At 34.4% G+C, this 17,513-nt stretch overlaps 1 protein-coding gene across 1 annotated transcript; it reads left to right on the forward strand.

The window, feature by feature from the left end:
- The first annotated feature begins 183 nt into the window (after positions 1-183).
- Positions 184-16,487, forward strand: LOC111619841 (exosome component 10-like). Its single transcript, XM_023361661.1, has 11 exons — positions 184-253; positions 334-445; positions 2,020-2,143; positions 3,023-3,132; positions 4,086-4,142; positions 7,659-7,754; positions 7,828-7,923; positions 8,759-8,851; positions 11,056-11,185; positions 11,258-11,307; positions 16,322-16,487. Exons 1-11 carry the CDS (start codon positions 222-224, stop codon positions 16,409-16,411), a joined length of 990 nt encoding a protein of 329 aa, XP_023217429.1. The 5' UTR covers positions 184-221; the 3' UTR covers positions 16,412-16,487.
- The last annotated feature ends 1,026 nt before the right edge of the window (positions 16,488-17,513 follow it).

Genomic DNA, 17,513 nt, shown 5'->3' on the forward strand with positions numbered 1-17,513 from the left:
CTGGAATTCTTTCGGATAAACGACGCTCTACTGTACTAAGTTGTTGCAATTGTTAATTAAACTTCAGTGCTAATTAATAATGGGGTATATATATTTGTTGGGTTGGGTAATTTAGTTTTATATATTTATTGGGTAAATATACCTTTAAACGTATTATTTTATTTAAAGCTAAAATTTAATAATATATATATTTATTGTTTAGATATGTTTTGCCCAATCATATGCTTTTCCAAATTGCCGAAGTGTTACCCAGGTACAATATTTAATGCTTTGTAACATCTATTTATAAAAGTTTATAATCATAGAGATAAAAAATTATTATTTTGTTAATAGAGAACAACAGGGTTTGATGGCATGCTGTCACCCAGTGCCGCCTTTACTCCGACAGTACTTGAACGAAGTTCATAAAATAATTCTGGAAGCTAGAGAGCTATCTTTAACACAGGTTTGAAAATTATATTTTGCTTGCATTAACAAATGATTTAATTCTTTACAACGTTTGACTATGTGATCAGTTAAGTTCAGTTTAATCCGAAAGGCAAAAAAGAAAAACTACATAAAAAAGTACCTTTATTAAAATATAATAAGGCTAATATGCTAAAGCAGCATTATAATTGCCCCACTCTTTATTCTTAAAATGATAAAAATTCCAAAGATTAATGCTAAATAAAATTATTTTCTTACATAGCCTGTATCTGAAATAACAAAGCTGTGAGGTTCTGGACAGGTCCAAACCCTCACTAAAATTCATATTTTTTTTTAAGAAAAAAAAAGCTAAAAATCATTTTCTTTTGTTTGAAAACTCAATGTGAACTTTTAAACAATAGAAGAATGTAAGTTCCAAGATAGACCATCTCTGGTTGGGATTGAGTTAAACTTTGATTTTGACCTCTCCCACGATCCAAGTTGAGATCTCATTACAGTTAGTAACAAGTGCTTGACCTCTTGGAAAGCGAAAACGAGGAAAAGTCACCAATCAGAATGGGTGATCGAGGATAGAAATGAATAAAAACCTGGGAATTCAAGAATACGGTGGCTTCTTCTTCTCCCTAAAGCACCAAGTGTTAGACCAATTGTTGCATGTGTGTCTCGTGCCCGTCTTAGTCTCCCATCCTCGGATCATCTTCACATCACTAAAAGTCAACCGCATCATCCCAGAGTCATTGAGATGTTGCGGGAACTATCTTGGAAAGGAGAGGAAGATCCAGAGGTCGCTGCCAGCTTATAAATTCCCAGATCACGGCAATCTAACCTCCTTTCATGTCAAAGGAACAGTTGCTATTAGAAACAAACTCTAAATCCACAAGCAGAAACCTCCAAAACCATCAATTTGGTATGAGTGGTGGCAGACAATGATAAACTATTGTCCAAATGGGGAATTAAGTGGTAAAGAATGAATTTTAGGTGTGGAGTTAGACTAGACTTTATTCTTTTGCTAGTCGTAAAGAATAAATTATAACATTTGTAAAATTTAGAAATATTTGAAAATCTCATTCCTATCTAACTGTTAGATCTAACTTAATACTTTCATAACTTAACAGTTAGATATAAATAATTAGAATTAACAGTTAATTTTTCTTGCATTTATTGCTCTTATAAGCTTCACAAGATCTACATAATTCAACAATAAATTTATTTGAGAACTTATTCATAGTTTTGCCACATTAAAATTGTTATTAATTTAAGTATTTAAATATAGTAGCAGTCAAAGGACTCCTTAAAGATTAAAATAATTTAAATAGATATGTGTAATATATTTAAACTGATTAGTGTATACTGTTCAAAATCAAAATCAAAATCATAACCACTATAAACACAAGTGAAAGTGAATCATAAGTTATATAAATAAATTTTAGTTTTATATCAGTGATATTTGATTATACAAGGCATACGTTTGTCAAGAGTGAGTTAAGTAAACAGCTTAAATGTATCAATGGTGTAAATTTCTAATGGGTGTATAAATTTTAAGTTTTAACATAGTAGGCTTATTTATTAACTGCAGTTCCTTTGTTTATGCAGGTTGACGTGGTGAAGTCTGACACAGTCATCTCCCTGCCCAACAACACAATTGACTTGGACAACATTCTTCACTGCCCCCACGACGTTGTGCATGAGAATGACAGCAATCTACCCACATTGCTGAGTAAGTTTTTGTTTTGAGTAACTTTCTGCTGTTGTTATTTAACAAAATCTTTATTCCAAATCCTGCTAAAGAAGCTATTAATGCTTTTATGTTTATCTGTTTTTACTTTCTGGCTGTTAAAGTAACAGATGGAAAGAACTGTAATTGGTCAAATTTCTACCTTTGGATTTTTTGTTTCCCAATGTTTTAAGGTCCTGATTTGGAAAATGTTAAAAAGTTCAGAGTGAAATTCCATGTGTGTGTCGGCCTTGTATTTTGCTTTGTCTTGGTGGTCCCAGGACCAAATATTTGAAATTGGAAAGAATACTTTTACGTGTGGATTGTTGGTGCTATTACATTTTGGAGATTATAAGTCGAGGGAGGAATGGAGGAGATCAGAGGTCGTATCTCGAGTGTGTAAGGTTGCAAACCTATTTGCTTGCTGCCTTATTAACATATTTATAATATAAATGTCTGAAAGTGAATGGCATTTAAAGGAGATAATAAACTTTTACCGTAAAGTCAATAAGTATACGTTAGATTTGTTTAGGCCATAATTATGTGGATTACTTACACTCTTACTTTTGATAAATTTAAACTGGAAATTTTTTCTACAGTGTGAAGTAAGTCACTTTATCTTTGGCACTGAGCCAAAGATAATGGTCTTCTGGGGTTTATCTTTTTGCACGGTCCATATACTGCTAAGAAATGGCATAAATGCAGTCTCTTGGCGATCAACTTTGGTGTGTGCAATTGGCTATCAAGTTGCTCAAACTTGCATAAACTTGCCGTTAATTTATCTTAAATGTTTTTATTACGAATGCTCATGTAAGACAATTATAATTAAATTTATCATTTATTTGATTAGTAAGGAGTAATGCATTAATATTTATGTTTCAGGTTGTTTGGACGAATCGACGTTTCTGCCCGAGATTCCACCCATCAGTGGAGATATTCGTCTGGTGAATTCGACCAAGTTATCCGCCACGGTGTTTGAGCGGTCTTCTGAGGTATTTTTACATCAAATAGTTAATTAAAGCCGCCAAAATAACTTCATAATTTTAAACATCCTAATTTTATTATTATAACCAAACCAAAATTTGAAATTATATTTTTTGTTCATATTTTCTCTAAGTTCCACAAAACAGAACTTTAGAAAATTACATCGATTACATTATAGAGTCACGTTTGTTATAAAATGTACAGAATGCAATTTGATGCAAGAAGTCCTTGACTTTCGGACTTAATGCATTTGCATATGTAAGAGAGTTTCGTTCACTGCAAGTTAAAAGGAAAACTATAAAATTTCCTAACATGATAGGATCATTTAATTTTTTGCAGTGAATACAATGCAATGCACCAAACATTATTTTAAATGGTAAAATTATAGATTAAACAGAAAATAGACGATAAAATTTAATTTTTGCAAACGATTTTGCCATTACTGTTCCGTGATCAAAAATGAACAAAATGGGTTAGTTATCAAATTATTATATACTAAAAAGTGAGTTCCTTGAAAGTGAAGAACTTGACCGTATTTAAAAAAAAAAATCTTTTTGCATTTTGAATGTCAAAAGACAAGAAAGAAACAAAACACAAAATGTTTCTTTTTCTTAAAATCTCGAATAGACTTTACAGTCGGATTTTAAAATTCTACCAAATATGTTTGTCGACAAAAAGTTACACATCAAGTCTGACTTGAACAAAGCATTATTAGTATGAACGTAATGCTATGGTAACAAGTGAATATGATACTGGCAAAGTGATGATTTCTTTCAAACTAACAGTATAGTTTAAAAGAATCATCGGTACCTCCAATGCTTGTGGCATTGCAGTCGGGTCAATAATTTTGTCTGGGAGCGTACTTTCTTTTGTTGGCGATCATACAAATAGGAGATATAATTAAATTCAAAATTTGGATATTTTTGTCTAATTGTTTATGATATTTACTATTTCCTCTTAGGTTAGAAACTGTGATTCCAAGTCGACTTCTCTGAATTTTATCAGCCCTTACCAGAGAGTAAGTAATTGGTTAATTTACTAATGCTGTTTTATAAATGCATTCGAATAATTTTTACAAATATTGCAATTTGTTCAAGTAAGTTCATAGAAGCCTCTTAATGTCTAATATTGTGATATTATTTAAATGACAATATCTTTAAAAATTAATTGCCAAATATTTTATTTAAGCATTTGGCTTTAATGAAATTTAAAGTTTTAAGTCAAAATAATTTCTGAAATGGCTAAGTGTGAATTTGGATGATCGACAATAGTTTGTTCTAGAAATTATTTTTAAAAAATATTTTGGGAACTCAAACTACTGTTGTTTACCAAAAATCTTTTAAACTGTCCATGTGTCGGGTGTATTTTCAATAGCATTGTTTAATCAATCTTTTGGTTATAATTGCACTTTTACCCATCGACAGGATAAACAAAATTTAACACTTGTTCTCTAAAATTTAATGTTTGTTCTTTATTCTGTCCTTATCGTTACTGTCTGAAATTTCCCCGGCATGGAATATCAAATGATTCGAGTGGAAACGACAGACAATGTACAAAAGAAATTAATAGGACGGTTGAATCGCATCTCATTTCTGGTTGCTCATAATGGATGGTAACTGTCTTCCAAGATTAGCAAAATCTTAGTTTAGAGCAGTTTTTCCTGCATACCACTTCAAGAAAGAGTGTACCCTTATGGCAGAAATTCATATTAATCCACACTAATATTATAAATTTGAAGGTAATTCTGTCTGTCTATCTGTTACCTTTTCACGTCTAAACCGCTGAACAGGTTTTAATAAAATTTGGCACAGAGATAGACTACATTTTACTGCCACGAGAAATCAATGTAATGCAAGCGAAGCTGTGGGTAGACAGCTAGTGATAAATAGAATAAGTTTTTTTACATTTATTACTTTTAAAATACATTCTAATAATGAAAATAACATAAGGTTATTTAATTTTAATGTGACAAATGTGCACGATTTTCTTTGCACAACTTTGTAAAATCTGGTTGCTTTTTGGTCAGCTTCAGTCTCGAGTCATCTTCGAGTTGAAGTCGGTGACGATGTTTAGTTTTCATGTTTGTCGTGGCCGAAAATCCGCTCTCGCAGAGGTATGTTGTGCAAAATGGTAGTAAATATTTTATTGCCGCTTATTATCATATCTGAAGCTGCTGACATGATGATAATGATAATTGTACAATTTTTGTTTCTTGCGTAAGAATTTCATTTAGATATTGTCACAAATGTTCTTTTTTATGAAATTTCGAGAATATTTTTAGTTATAAATAAACGAATTTGTGCATTTGGCATTTGTTGTAAATTGCTGAATTTTTGATCGTCCACCCATTATTTTTTTGATTGCTTCATCTCATGCATTTAAATTTTAAATCGACTGATTTTAGATTGCCGCGCATACCCCTTCATACAGTTTCGCGTACCCCTAATTGGGAACCATTTGTTTAGAGGTACGCACTTAAAGAACACAAAAATCATTTCCATAAGAAACATCTTTAAATTTGTGCTAGAATTAGAGTTTTAGAATCATGTGTGTCATGTTTTACTTTTTCGGCTGTTATAACAGAGAAAGTATGGCAATCAATCAAAAAATGATACCCCACTCCTCCCCTCAAATTTTACATTATTGGATTTTGGACTTTAGAATGTAAAGAAATGCAATAAAATTTGGGGGTTTTTTTATATATAAAGGGTGTCCACAAAATAATGCATGAATTAAATTTTTGCATCATTTTCTTCCCCATGGGTTGGCTGTCCCATATGAAGTGACAACTTGTAGTAAACACATTTCAGTTAGTTAATATGGAGTGATACAGAATGGAGGAGCATGTAATGATTATCAAAACTTATTACAAGTATGGGGAAAGTTTTGCTGCAACTGTGTGCAAATTTCGTGGCATTTTCAGTTGGAGAAACATGCCAAATGAAATGACTGTACCATGTGCAAAGAACAACTGATGCATGCCCAATAAGTGACAGTTTGTGTGGATTTTTGACCGGGGGAGTGATTGGAAAAATTTTCAGCCATATTTCTTTGAAAATGCTGTTACCATTAATGGTGTGCATTATTGCGAGACAGTGTCAAAGTTTTTGTGGCCTCATTTGGATGGCACGGATTTGAATGATGCATGGTTCTGGCAGGCTGGTGCAACCTGTTGTACGGCACACAAAGCAACCGGGTTTTGCTGTAGAAGTTTGTGGGGCAACTTGTCTCTCTCGACGACGATCGAAATTGGCCACCAAGATTGTGCAATGTTTTTATCTGGAATTTGTAAAATTTGTCACTAAAACAAGAACAATTTCTGAATTGAAAGCAGAAATTTGAAAAGTTATTGATGAAACTGAGTTGCAACTGTTCTAAACTGTAATTGAGAGTCAGAATAGTAATGGGCCCATTCGTCAGATATTTAATTGCAATGTTTACCCTTTAAAATGATGTAACAACTTTGCCAATTAATGAATAAATAATACATTATTTTTAAAATTTAAATCCTGCATTACTTTTGGGACACCCTATAGATGTTAGTGTGGGTGGCATGATTTTGTTCACCCTCTTCGAATCTTAATAACTCTTGTGTATTTTGTTGAAAATTTCTGATATTTTGCAGGGAGATTTGTGTAGTAAGGGAATCAATGCTGTTAAATTTTAGCGGTTAAAGGTTGACAGGGTGAGGAGATAAATGGAGGTCATATATCATATCTCGAGTAGAATTGTACTTAATGACGATTTTACTCGTTGGAATTTACAATTTTTTATTCAATATTCAAAAAACCCCATTTCTACTCTCAAAATTAAACTTTTTGCCGTTTTATAATAATTATAAATATAAAATAACAGATGACACCACACATGCAGTTTTAAACACTTCTGGTTAAGTTAAGCGACTCATTGCTGGATGTTTTCTTACTAGTTTGAAGAAATTAGATTATTCAGTTTATCAAATAGCAATGAGCATTATTGTATGGGTTCTTTTGCAAATCCCATGTTGGGCATGCACCACATTTAAACACACCAGAGTGGCATTGCACATGCTGGTGATCCACGATGCCTTTTGGATCATGTTAAAGTCCACATAAACTGTACTGTTTATATACTGGCAGAGATTAATGCTGTGCCAGTAGTGTCTTGTACTCCCTATAATACGAGGGGCCGAGTGAAAAGGCGGCATGTCTCACAAAAGTATAAAAAATGAGTTACTAATAAATTTGGATTTGGGCATCATTGATCCATCTTCTGATAATCTTTCACAGTTCAGTTACATGCTCCTACAAGTTTTACATCTGCTTTAATACAGTACAGCACATTAAAATGCTGATGAAACAAAACACATGTTCCTTTTTCCCAAATAACTTCTTAATGTGGGATATGCTGTTTTTCCATATATTGGTAACACCAGGATAGTGGTATGCAAAATACTTCCTCTATTTTGACGTTTTTAATAAGTAATTTTTTATGTCTTTTGTATTGTGTATTTATATTCTGATTTAATCATTAGTATTGTCTGTTTCTTTTACAGTATAAAATGGCAAAACCTGACTATCCGCCACATTCCACAAATGACCAGTCGGCAACAAAAGCACAGTCCACTTCCAATAATAAGAGGATACAAAATGTAAAATACATACATATTTTAATATTCTGTTTTATAAGTAAGCTGGGTACTGATTAGAAACAATTTTTTTTAGTTGTTTAAACATTTGGAAGACTTGCAGTCTCAAGAAGATTCCAAAGAGAAATCTCCTGCCACCATTCATGATGACGATGAATCTACTAACATTCAGGTAAACACAAAAGTTATGTACACTTTATTCTTTTCATTTCACCAAATAATATATGGAATTGTGAACATAAACTCATCATCCACTTATGCGGTAATATTTAGTAAGGCCTTAACAAGACATTCGGTCCTTTCTAGCAGAAAGAAAAATGACCTGTGGCGTTTTTGTCACTTTAGTGTGATGCAAAAATGAACAAAATGTCAAAATTACAGAAAGTTTTGCTTATGCTACAGAAATAATTAAATCGCATATCATTTTATTACGGAACTCGAGTTTTCTATATTATGTGCCATGACAACAGTTTTATATATATTTACTAGCAATGAGCCCAGCGTTGCTCAGGCAAAAAGTAACAATAGCAAAGATTAGGATTATTAGATTATAGCCATTTCACCAGGTGGAATAATTAGGTTCACCCTCTGCTGAGACTAATTACAGAATTTTTAGATGGTTCAAAAAGTATGTTTGATTTCCCACAAAAAAACTGCATCTAAAATAGTACAGTAGAAGCCAAGTTTAGAGTAATCCTTAACCTTTTCCCTCTCCTCCCATGGGGAAAGGAATTTTGGAAAACCCTTCTTAGGGTACATTCTCAAACTGTGTACCAAAATTAAACTTTCAACTCTTAACCATTTGGGCTCTTCACAATTTTCAAAAGTCTATCCTAAATCAAAAAATAATTCTCCATTATGGTCTGATACTATACCTTTTTGATTTTGGATAAATGGTCATGGCAGGACGAATTGTCTCTGACAAGACTTAAACCATTGTAAGAAAATCCAAAGACAAATTTGTTTGCCAAATGACTTACCATTTATTGTCATTATACATTCTGTAGAAAAAAGTCGAAGAAAGCAAGGAGACTATGGAACTTGTTGATGAAGAAAACAAAAGCGATTCCGAAATAGAAGTGGTGGCAGAAGTGAAAAAGGTAAGATTTTTAATCACAATGACAGGCAGTTCATTGATTGATCAGTTTTGTTATGTATTGTTTATAGTGCAGGCTCGAGATGGATGCATTTTCTTTATTTCTGATAGACTAAACCTCGTAAAACAGATTCTTTATCTATTTGGATAGCCAGAAAAAAGACAAATACATTAGTTGGTCACAGATTCAGACTATTTCTATCTTGTACAGTACATTGGTTGTTGCAGTCCTTGTTGAATATCAAAAATTGATCATGGTTGCGAAATTTTGTCCAAAAACTTGGCAGCCATCTCATCTCATCTCGTCGGCCATATTCTAACAATAATGACAAATCATTATTATATATAATTATAAATTATTATAAAATTTAACTGTCATTACTATTATTATTAAGGTATCGATTAGTATGATTAATCATATAGCTTCTTTCAGAGAGCTACAATGAATGGTTGTCCATTCCCATATGGATGGGGATTTATCATAAAGATAACAGGCTGCCAATTTGAAGTGGTCCTTGGTTTTTTTTTTTTTTCTTTCTTTTTTGTCACACTGCCACTGCAAACAATATTGGGACATGTAACAGTTGCTATATTTACAAATTTCCTCCCACTAGTTGCTTGCCGGCAGTATGGGAAGAAAGGTTTCCTTTGCAATGCTATTCCGATTGTCTCTTCTGGCATTCCAGTTAGGAGAGGATCGACCCCAATGCCTGAACACATCTTAACCAGCTGTCCTTCTTGGGAAAAATGTTAGCGAGAGTCTCTTCTCCTTTTACAAGCAATTGAAGTGTTTGCTTAATATTAGTCATGTTTCCATTACTGCTTACCTTGCTAAATACCCACCATATTAGCAAAATGATTATAAAAGTTAATTCTCATACTAGGCCCAGGAAGCCTTTTCACCAAAAAACCTTAACATCCAATTAGTGGAACTCGGTTACCACAGGCACTTGACTCGACAGAAGCCAATCTGCTTTTGTTAACCCGATGATGCAGCCTTTCTCACACATTAAAATTGCTGCTCAGCAATTTTAAAGTACTTTGATGGCATTACTGACATGCAATCATTTACATATCTGGATGATTTCAACGTTGAATAAAAACTGAAAAACACAAATATGGATTGGATGAAATTTACACTGGGTATAATTTCAATAATTATACCCAGTGTAAATTTCATCTTTACAACTTGACATAATAACTCAACAACAATTACAGTTCTGTCTTGTAGGTAATCACCATCATCATCAATTGCATCTTGCAGACTTGAGATTTTCTCCAAAGAAAGTGTTGAGCATCATTCTGCAGGGTGCAAAATAGATTATAGTTGTCCGGTACCAAATCTGGGCCATGGGGTGGAGGAGGCAGAACGTTCTAGCCCTTCTAAGGTTATCTTTGCTTTATGTGCTAGCATTAGACGGTCAATTTTTGGAGTGTATTGAAACACTCAAGTTGTCCTAATTTTCTGGTGGTCGCGGGACAACGTTGTTGATGATAGAATTGCCATCTGGATGGGGTTTGAACCAGTCCTGGCAGGTCTGCCCATTGACTGCATCCTTGCCAAATACCTCACTCACAGGCAAAATCATGACTATTTGTTGCATCGTGGCTTCATATTGTTGGACATTGCTGATGAAATGGCCCCTGGTTACTCCCCACAAAGAATATTAAATGGAAAAAATGTTCTAGAACAGAGTATAAAAATACAGATGATGCTAAAACTCTTTGGACATCCATGTTCACAATCACCAGAGACATACAATCTTCATCTATATAGATGACCTTTTTATGGAGGCTACACTTCTGCAATAATGCAAATTGATTAAAATGTCCTCTGGTGACATTGCCTTTACTAAAAAAGGCAATGTCACCGGAGGACATTTTAATCAATCTGCATTATTGCAGAAGCATAGCCTCCATAATAAGGTTATGTGACTGGTGACTGTGAAGACTGATGTCCAAAGACTTAGTACCTTCTATATTTTATTAAACACAAATTCCGTCAACCAACTCAAAATGAAGTCGTCCCTAGAAAAAACTGAAATGTTTAAATTTTACCTTTACAACTTGCCATTCATGTGATTACAAGAATCATCTGCAACTGAAACAAATTAACTCAAAGTAGGTTTGTGCATCAAAAGTTTGATGGACCAACTTGAATATTTAATTATCAAAATAACAAATATGTTACTTTAATGACTATTTCAGGGAAGGAAGAGGAAGAGGAAAAGAAACAGGACCAAAGTTCATACCAATCTCTCTCTGAATGTGGACGAAGCAGACACCAAACCTTTCACTCCTTACGATTATTCTAAAGCAGAAAATATCCTCAAATCAAGTAAAATTATTAATTTTTTTGAAATAATTAATTAAGCTAAAATGTTATTATTAACCAATGAATACTTTGTAGCTCCTGCAAAAAGAATGTCCATTTCGGAAAAAAGTGGTCGTTCGTCATCCGTAAGTATTGTCTTATAAATTCTTTTTTCTTCAAAACACCTAAAATGACATGTACAGTAAAAGTAATGTAAGGCAGAAGTGGATGGGAAAATAGATAAGTTTTCCACAGACTTAAAGGTTCCATCTTGCATGATTGTTTGCGGCTCTTTGTCCTTCTAAAAACAGAGGAAGGTGCTAGACAGGACTTTTGCATCAGGAACTGCCGAGCATGGAGTGTGGCCCCGCACAATTGGTAGGTTGCAAGCTTGCATCAATTATTTAAGATATTGCAGTAACTTTTGGCATTTATTGTTGCTTCAAGTGGCAAAAACAGAAGATTTACCCTATCAAACTCAATGAATGAAACATTCTTTTCTGAAAAGCTCTGAGACAGAAAAAAGTGCCTTCACTTGGTCTAAAATTTGAATTGACTATATTATGACAATCATCACATTTTCGACATGCTGGTCTAAGAATGCGATTGCTGCTGACATCTGTTTATTTTGTATGTTTGCATTCCTAACGCAAACAAAAAAAATTTAATAAAACTATAAGAGGCATCATAAAGTTAAGATTTAAGATACTGGTCAAGATTGATAGAGAGAAAGCATGCTGATGTGCATCTGCATTAGTAACTTTTCACATCAATGCATGATGGAAAGTACTCATCAAGATACTCATACTTGCAAGTTTTGCAAAGTGTTTTTCTTGAAAATGTTTGAGAAGCATGTTTCCCCTTTTGCTCTGTGAAGATTCACACAAACATTATTATTAAAATCCATTGTTGTATCTGGCAACAACCACTCCAATATTTTGTTAGTACTAGATGTGCTTGCAGAAGAGAAAAACCATATTTGGTGGCATGGAACTGAATTCTTTTTTTCATAATAATTGTATCAGTTGATGGACCACTTTCCTCATATCGCAACAATAAGACATATTAATCCACGTATTATTGAAAAATGTTTTGCTGGTTTGGTGCACATTATGCAAGTTTTCTATTATTTTTGGGCATAAAAGGAGTTGCAAAATGTTCTTCACAATTCTTTGACAGGTGAACAGTCACAGCATCCACTTTGATCATGCAAGACAGCTGGGTTGGGAACAGTACATATTTTTATGACTACAAAAATCAAATGAGACTGGCAAGTTCATCTTTTTCAAAGTTCAGTGTTCCAAAGTTACATAATATTCTGAATAATGCTGAATCATATTGTTGGGTGTTGGTTTATTTTTCCTTCCTTACCCAAAGCAAATAACTGAAGGGTTAGGTAAAGGGATCAGGATCTCAACCAGATGACTTCAAACCAGTGCAGTTCATACAGCAAAATAGTCTCTCTCTCTCAGCCACTGTTTCTTTGATCACGGTTGGTCCCGGAGGCTTGATGTTGTCCTGTAAACCAATCCCTCTATTTGACACACGCTTCTGTGATGACAACTAGAGGGTTGTTCTCAGGCTGTCATTGAATTGATTCATCAGTGTCCTTTCCACTTCAGCACCCACAAAAAATGGACAGCTGTATATGATGTCCTGCAAAGACAAATTCTTTAAGCATGGTGCTCAGGAAAGAAACTTCAACACTAGTTGAATTGCCTTTCCATCTGATTGATGTCACACACTGTTGAATATTTTGACAGCAACATTACATGGAGAGACATTTGCATCCAAAGAAAAGTCCAACTGGAAATGCCAAACGTGCTTTGTATGTTTCCCTCCCCTTTTAATTGAAGAAAGCTTGCTTCTGCTTGTCCATTGGACTGTGGATGATAGGGTGGAGAGATGTGCTTGATTCTGTGTTGGTTACAGAATCTTTTTGAATTTAGTAGTTTTTGTCTTTGGAACACCTCATGAATGTGTTGGTGATGATCATCCACAATGTATTGCAATTTGAGAGTTTCTAACCAATGCTTCTCAAGCAATCAGCATGATACTCAACTATTTCCAGAAATAGTTGAGTTGGGAAGTGTCATTGAGACCACTTTAGGATCTTATCTACTGTGTGTAGACTACTCTGTCAAATGGGATGTTCCCAAGTACCTGAGTCGAGTCCACATAAGTCAACAGGACACATTTCACTTCCTCTTGGGGTGTTATCTGATATGACGACTAAAACGAAGTTGAAGAAAAACACATTGCATGTACTGTATATAGCACTACTGTATCTCTGACCATTTATTACTGACACTAAAGTTGGTTCTACTCCAAGTACCTCAATAATTTCATCGCTTTTTGTTTCAGTATCAGCCCTGAAACAGGAAGATTTGATGAACAAATTTGATGAACAAATTTGCTTTAGCCAACATACCAGGACATCTTTGTATGCTTTGTATGGCGACTTTGTCTGGCATTCTTGAGACAGCCACAACGAAGATCCAGAAAAAGTTTCGTCTTTTTCTTCAGAATTCCCACTAATGTTGTTCTGGGAAGGTTTTTTGTTTTGCAAATTCAGATACAAGTTTGTATGTTTCAGGCAGAAAGGTGAGAAAATGCAAAATTGGATTCTGCTATGTGGTGTGAGTCAATTTATACAGTGTTGATGAGTTTAAAAACTCTGGTTTACTCGACACCATATAACATTAATGTCTATGTAAGTCGGGCCGGGACCACAGAAAAGTGTCTACTTATGCGGACTTGACTGTAATTCAAAGTATGTTAAAATATGAAAATAATCACACAATACATATTTATATTTTAGAAAATACAAGGAAAGTGACACTTCCACAGCAAAGTATCTATAATATGTTCAGGAAAAAGTCCACTGCCAAGTGGCATTGCACTTTTGGCATTTGAGTCTCATATTTGGACCAATCAGGTATGACTGCAAATGTGCACTGCCAGTCAGAATTATTCAAAATCTTGAAAATGCCTTCTGGTTGATGAAAGCAAGGATCGAGGATAATGGAAATCCTGTTCTACCTTGACGGTTGCTCCAAAATTAACATCAATCCAGCCAGATCGTACGACGTCTTTCTGTCGGGGAAATCAGTAAAGAATAAACATTGATGCTTTCTTGACTACATAGAATATTGAGGAGGTTGACAGAGACTATGTTTTGCCTTGGGTTTCTTGCTGCAAAAGTTTAAAATGTCAGAAGTCATACAAGGAGCACCAACTTCTCTTCCAAGTAATGAAAGTATCTTTTAGTGCTGAAGCCAGAACCAATTCATGACCAAGTTCCTCTTCAACTGAATGTAGGAGTCAACTAATGTACTGTAATTAAAATTAATGTTTTATTACAAATTTCTATAGACTACTATATGTGAAAAAAATGATAAATACAGGATAGCTTCCATAACAAAAATATTTGAGTCATGTAAAGCAACCAGATTATATGCATTCATGCATGCGCTTTACAGAGCACCTACCTCACACAGTTTAGCTCTTGAATGCTACACACCAAAATATTGTACAGTCGACCCCCCTATAACACGGTAGATACGTTCCAGCTTGCAGGAAACCAGCCAATCACAGCCCACGGCTGTTTGAAAGGTTTCTTCCATAAAATTAATCGATTCTAATTTGACTCAACAATTCCAAAATACGTATAATTTTTTGGGAATAATCCATATAAACTTACCGAGTGTGCACAGTTCGACTACGCCGTTGCTTAAGCTTGTTTTCATCGCGGAGATTGTCACCAGATGGCGCTCGCATGCTTCCTGATAAATTATTTTTGTGCAAAAAATTCTCTGAACTTTAGAGACGTTAAATAATAAATGGGTTTTGCTAGGTCCGCTGCTCGTTTAAACTCAACAGTTGTGCAATCCTGTCGCGACACGAGTCGGCGATGACGTTTTACCAAATTATAGGAGTTTTTTTTTAGCATGTTTGTATGGATACTGTTGCAATTTTTTCGTCGTGATATAGGAATCCGGACTATAGGAACCCGTGTTATAGGGGGGGTCTACTGTATAACGCTTCTGATGATTCTATCCAGGGCAGCACAGCTTCCTTATCATCAAATGTCACTGCACACCACTGTTCAAGATAAAAGAATTGCAGATCACTAGGATCATTCCTAGTGATCTGCAATCTTTTCTTGCTGAGAAGTTGATGGAGTCTGTTAGTTTTGTTGTAATTGAAGTCCATAATGCATTTTGACATGCAATATTTGTTATACTTACCGAAGAGGGACACAGTTTAGTCATAAGAAATTTGATCTCCTCCTGGTCAGTCATCTTTGGTGCCACACAGTCCAAGACAAACTTGAAATGACTTAGCTCTAAATTTGATGAATGAATGTCTTTTCTGATGGGTTGGAATTCTAGCGACAAAAAGTGTATGTGTCAGGTTACTATTAAGGACTATTGTATTTGTCTAAGTTAAATAAATAATAGAGTAAAGATTACAACTGTTCTGACCTATTTGACCAACAGGAGCAAGAAGAAGGAGGTCAAAGACTCCAAACTCAGGGCAAAAGAAAAAGCCCTAAAGCCTGTTACCCATCTCTCACTCTGATGTTGCCAGTCCGAAGCCCCAGTTACTTTTCTTGCATACCCAAACTAGTCTCAATGCAAAATAGACAAAGTACCCAATTAATGTTTTTGTGTGTTAGGGCAAGTCTGTGACTGCAACCATTCGGAAGTACAAACAGTTTACATGGTCAAAAGTGTTATATCTTGTGTAGCATTTTGGATATACATTTCAGCAAATATATTTCAACTGTAAACCTTTTATTGGGAAAATTGATACCTCCTTGTTAATTTGTTTGATGGTATGTATTTTGCCAACCCCATTCTCGCAGTTCAAGAGGAAAAGTATTTTGTAAATACTTTGTTTACAATCTCCCTTATGTAATGCCACCCATGTAATTATGCCTCTATGTTTCTACATATACTGACTTTCTAGTACATGCAATCAAGAAGTTTATGGGTTGCTGATTTTGTGTGTATATTAATGTTAAATAGTCTGAAATACACGCTGAGCTATACAGTATGCAAAAGCAGCATCTCTGCACCAACAGAGAGAGAAAATGGCATGTTGCTTTTGCATTTGATCTGTTTGAGATAATAATTTCAACTTTTAAATTTTCAGACTTCAAAACCAAGGAAGAAGAAAATGAAAAAGCAGAAGACAATATTCGCCTCTCAGTCTACTTCGGCCAGAAGTTGGCCAAAGAAATAGTTTCCTGTATAGACTTAAAGTTTTTATTTATTAATTCTATTTTGTATTATAATGGCCAAAATTTTAAATATAAATTTTTGCTTAATTGTGGTTTCCAGTTTAATGATAAACACAAAAATTTCTGTTCTAAAATTGCATCTACCAATACCACATTATTTCTCTAACATTTAAGTTTAAATTTTCTAGCAATGGCAATAATACATTTTTTAGAAACTGCAGTTATCTACGACTCATCAAAGCGCCTCAAAAATAGTATGGTCCAAAATGAAATGTCCATTGGTGAGGTCAAACTCAATGCTAATATTCAATCTTGCCATTTGTCGTCGAGTTACAGTGCTTTGTCTTTTAGCAATGAAGCCATGCAACTGTAAACTAAAGTTATGTCTAGATCGTATATAGCTAGCCATCTCACTCGCAGTTACTTTCATTGGGAAAGGACCAATCATCCAACTTTAATAAGACATGGTTAAAGCATCTTAACCATGTAACTTTTATCTTTGAGCTTCCTCTCACACTATTTAGCATATTGCTTAGTTTTTTTTATTTATGTGCGTTACTGTTATACCATCTGACCATCCATCACATTAGTTGGCATTTATGTGTAATTTAAATTTTTCATTGTTTTGCTTTCACTATCAGTTTGGCACGGAGATCTTTGTACCAATCGACCTAGTAAAGAAATTGGGTTTTCTAATTGTTTGTTGCAGTGCCAGGTGACAAAATGCCACTATTGTAACCAGAAGTGAGGGCTCAATCTAGATATTTCCAAATCGCATTCTGTTTGTCAAAGACTAATCTGCTGCCATTATGCAGATATGTAATTGTCGATGCTTTACACCATACTGAGTATCTTTCTGGGTACTGTGGTTTCAGTCAGTGGGCGAAAAACCACATGGATAAGTAGAAGCCACTTATCTGTAATAAATCCGTAGAGTACAGAGGGCATACACCCTTATTTGACTCGCGTTTAAAAATTGCCCATTGTGAGTCTACCCAGTACCTTACATAGTCATGTGAATATTTTTCAATAAATACATGCTGTGGACATAATTGGATGTTGGATTAGAAGGTGGGACTCTCAGCCTTTCCAATGGTTGTTCTT

This window comes from Centruroides sculpturatus, unplaced genomic scaffold (assembly GCF_000671375.1).
Source record: "Centruroides sculpturatus isolate CEXI.00-Female unplaced genomic scaffold, Cexi_2.0 scaffold138, whole genome shotgun sequence".
In the NCBI taxonomy this organism is placed as follows: Eukaryota; Metazoa; Arthropoda; class Arachnida; order Scorpiones; family Buthidae; genus Centruroides; species Centruroides sculpturatus.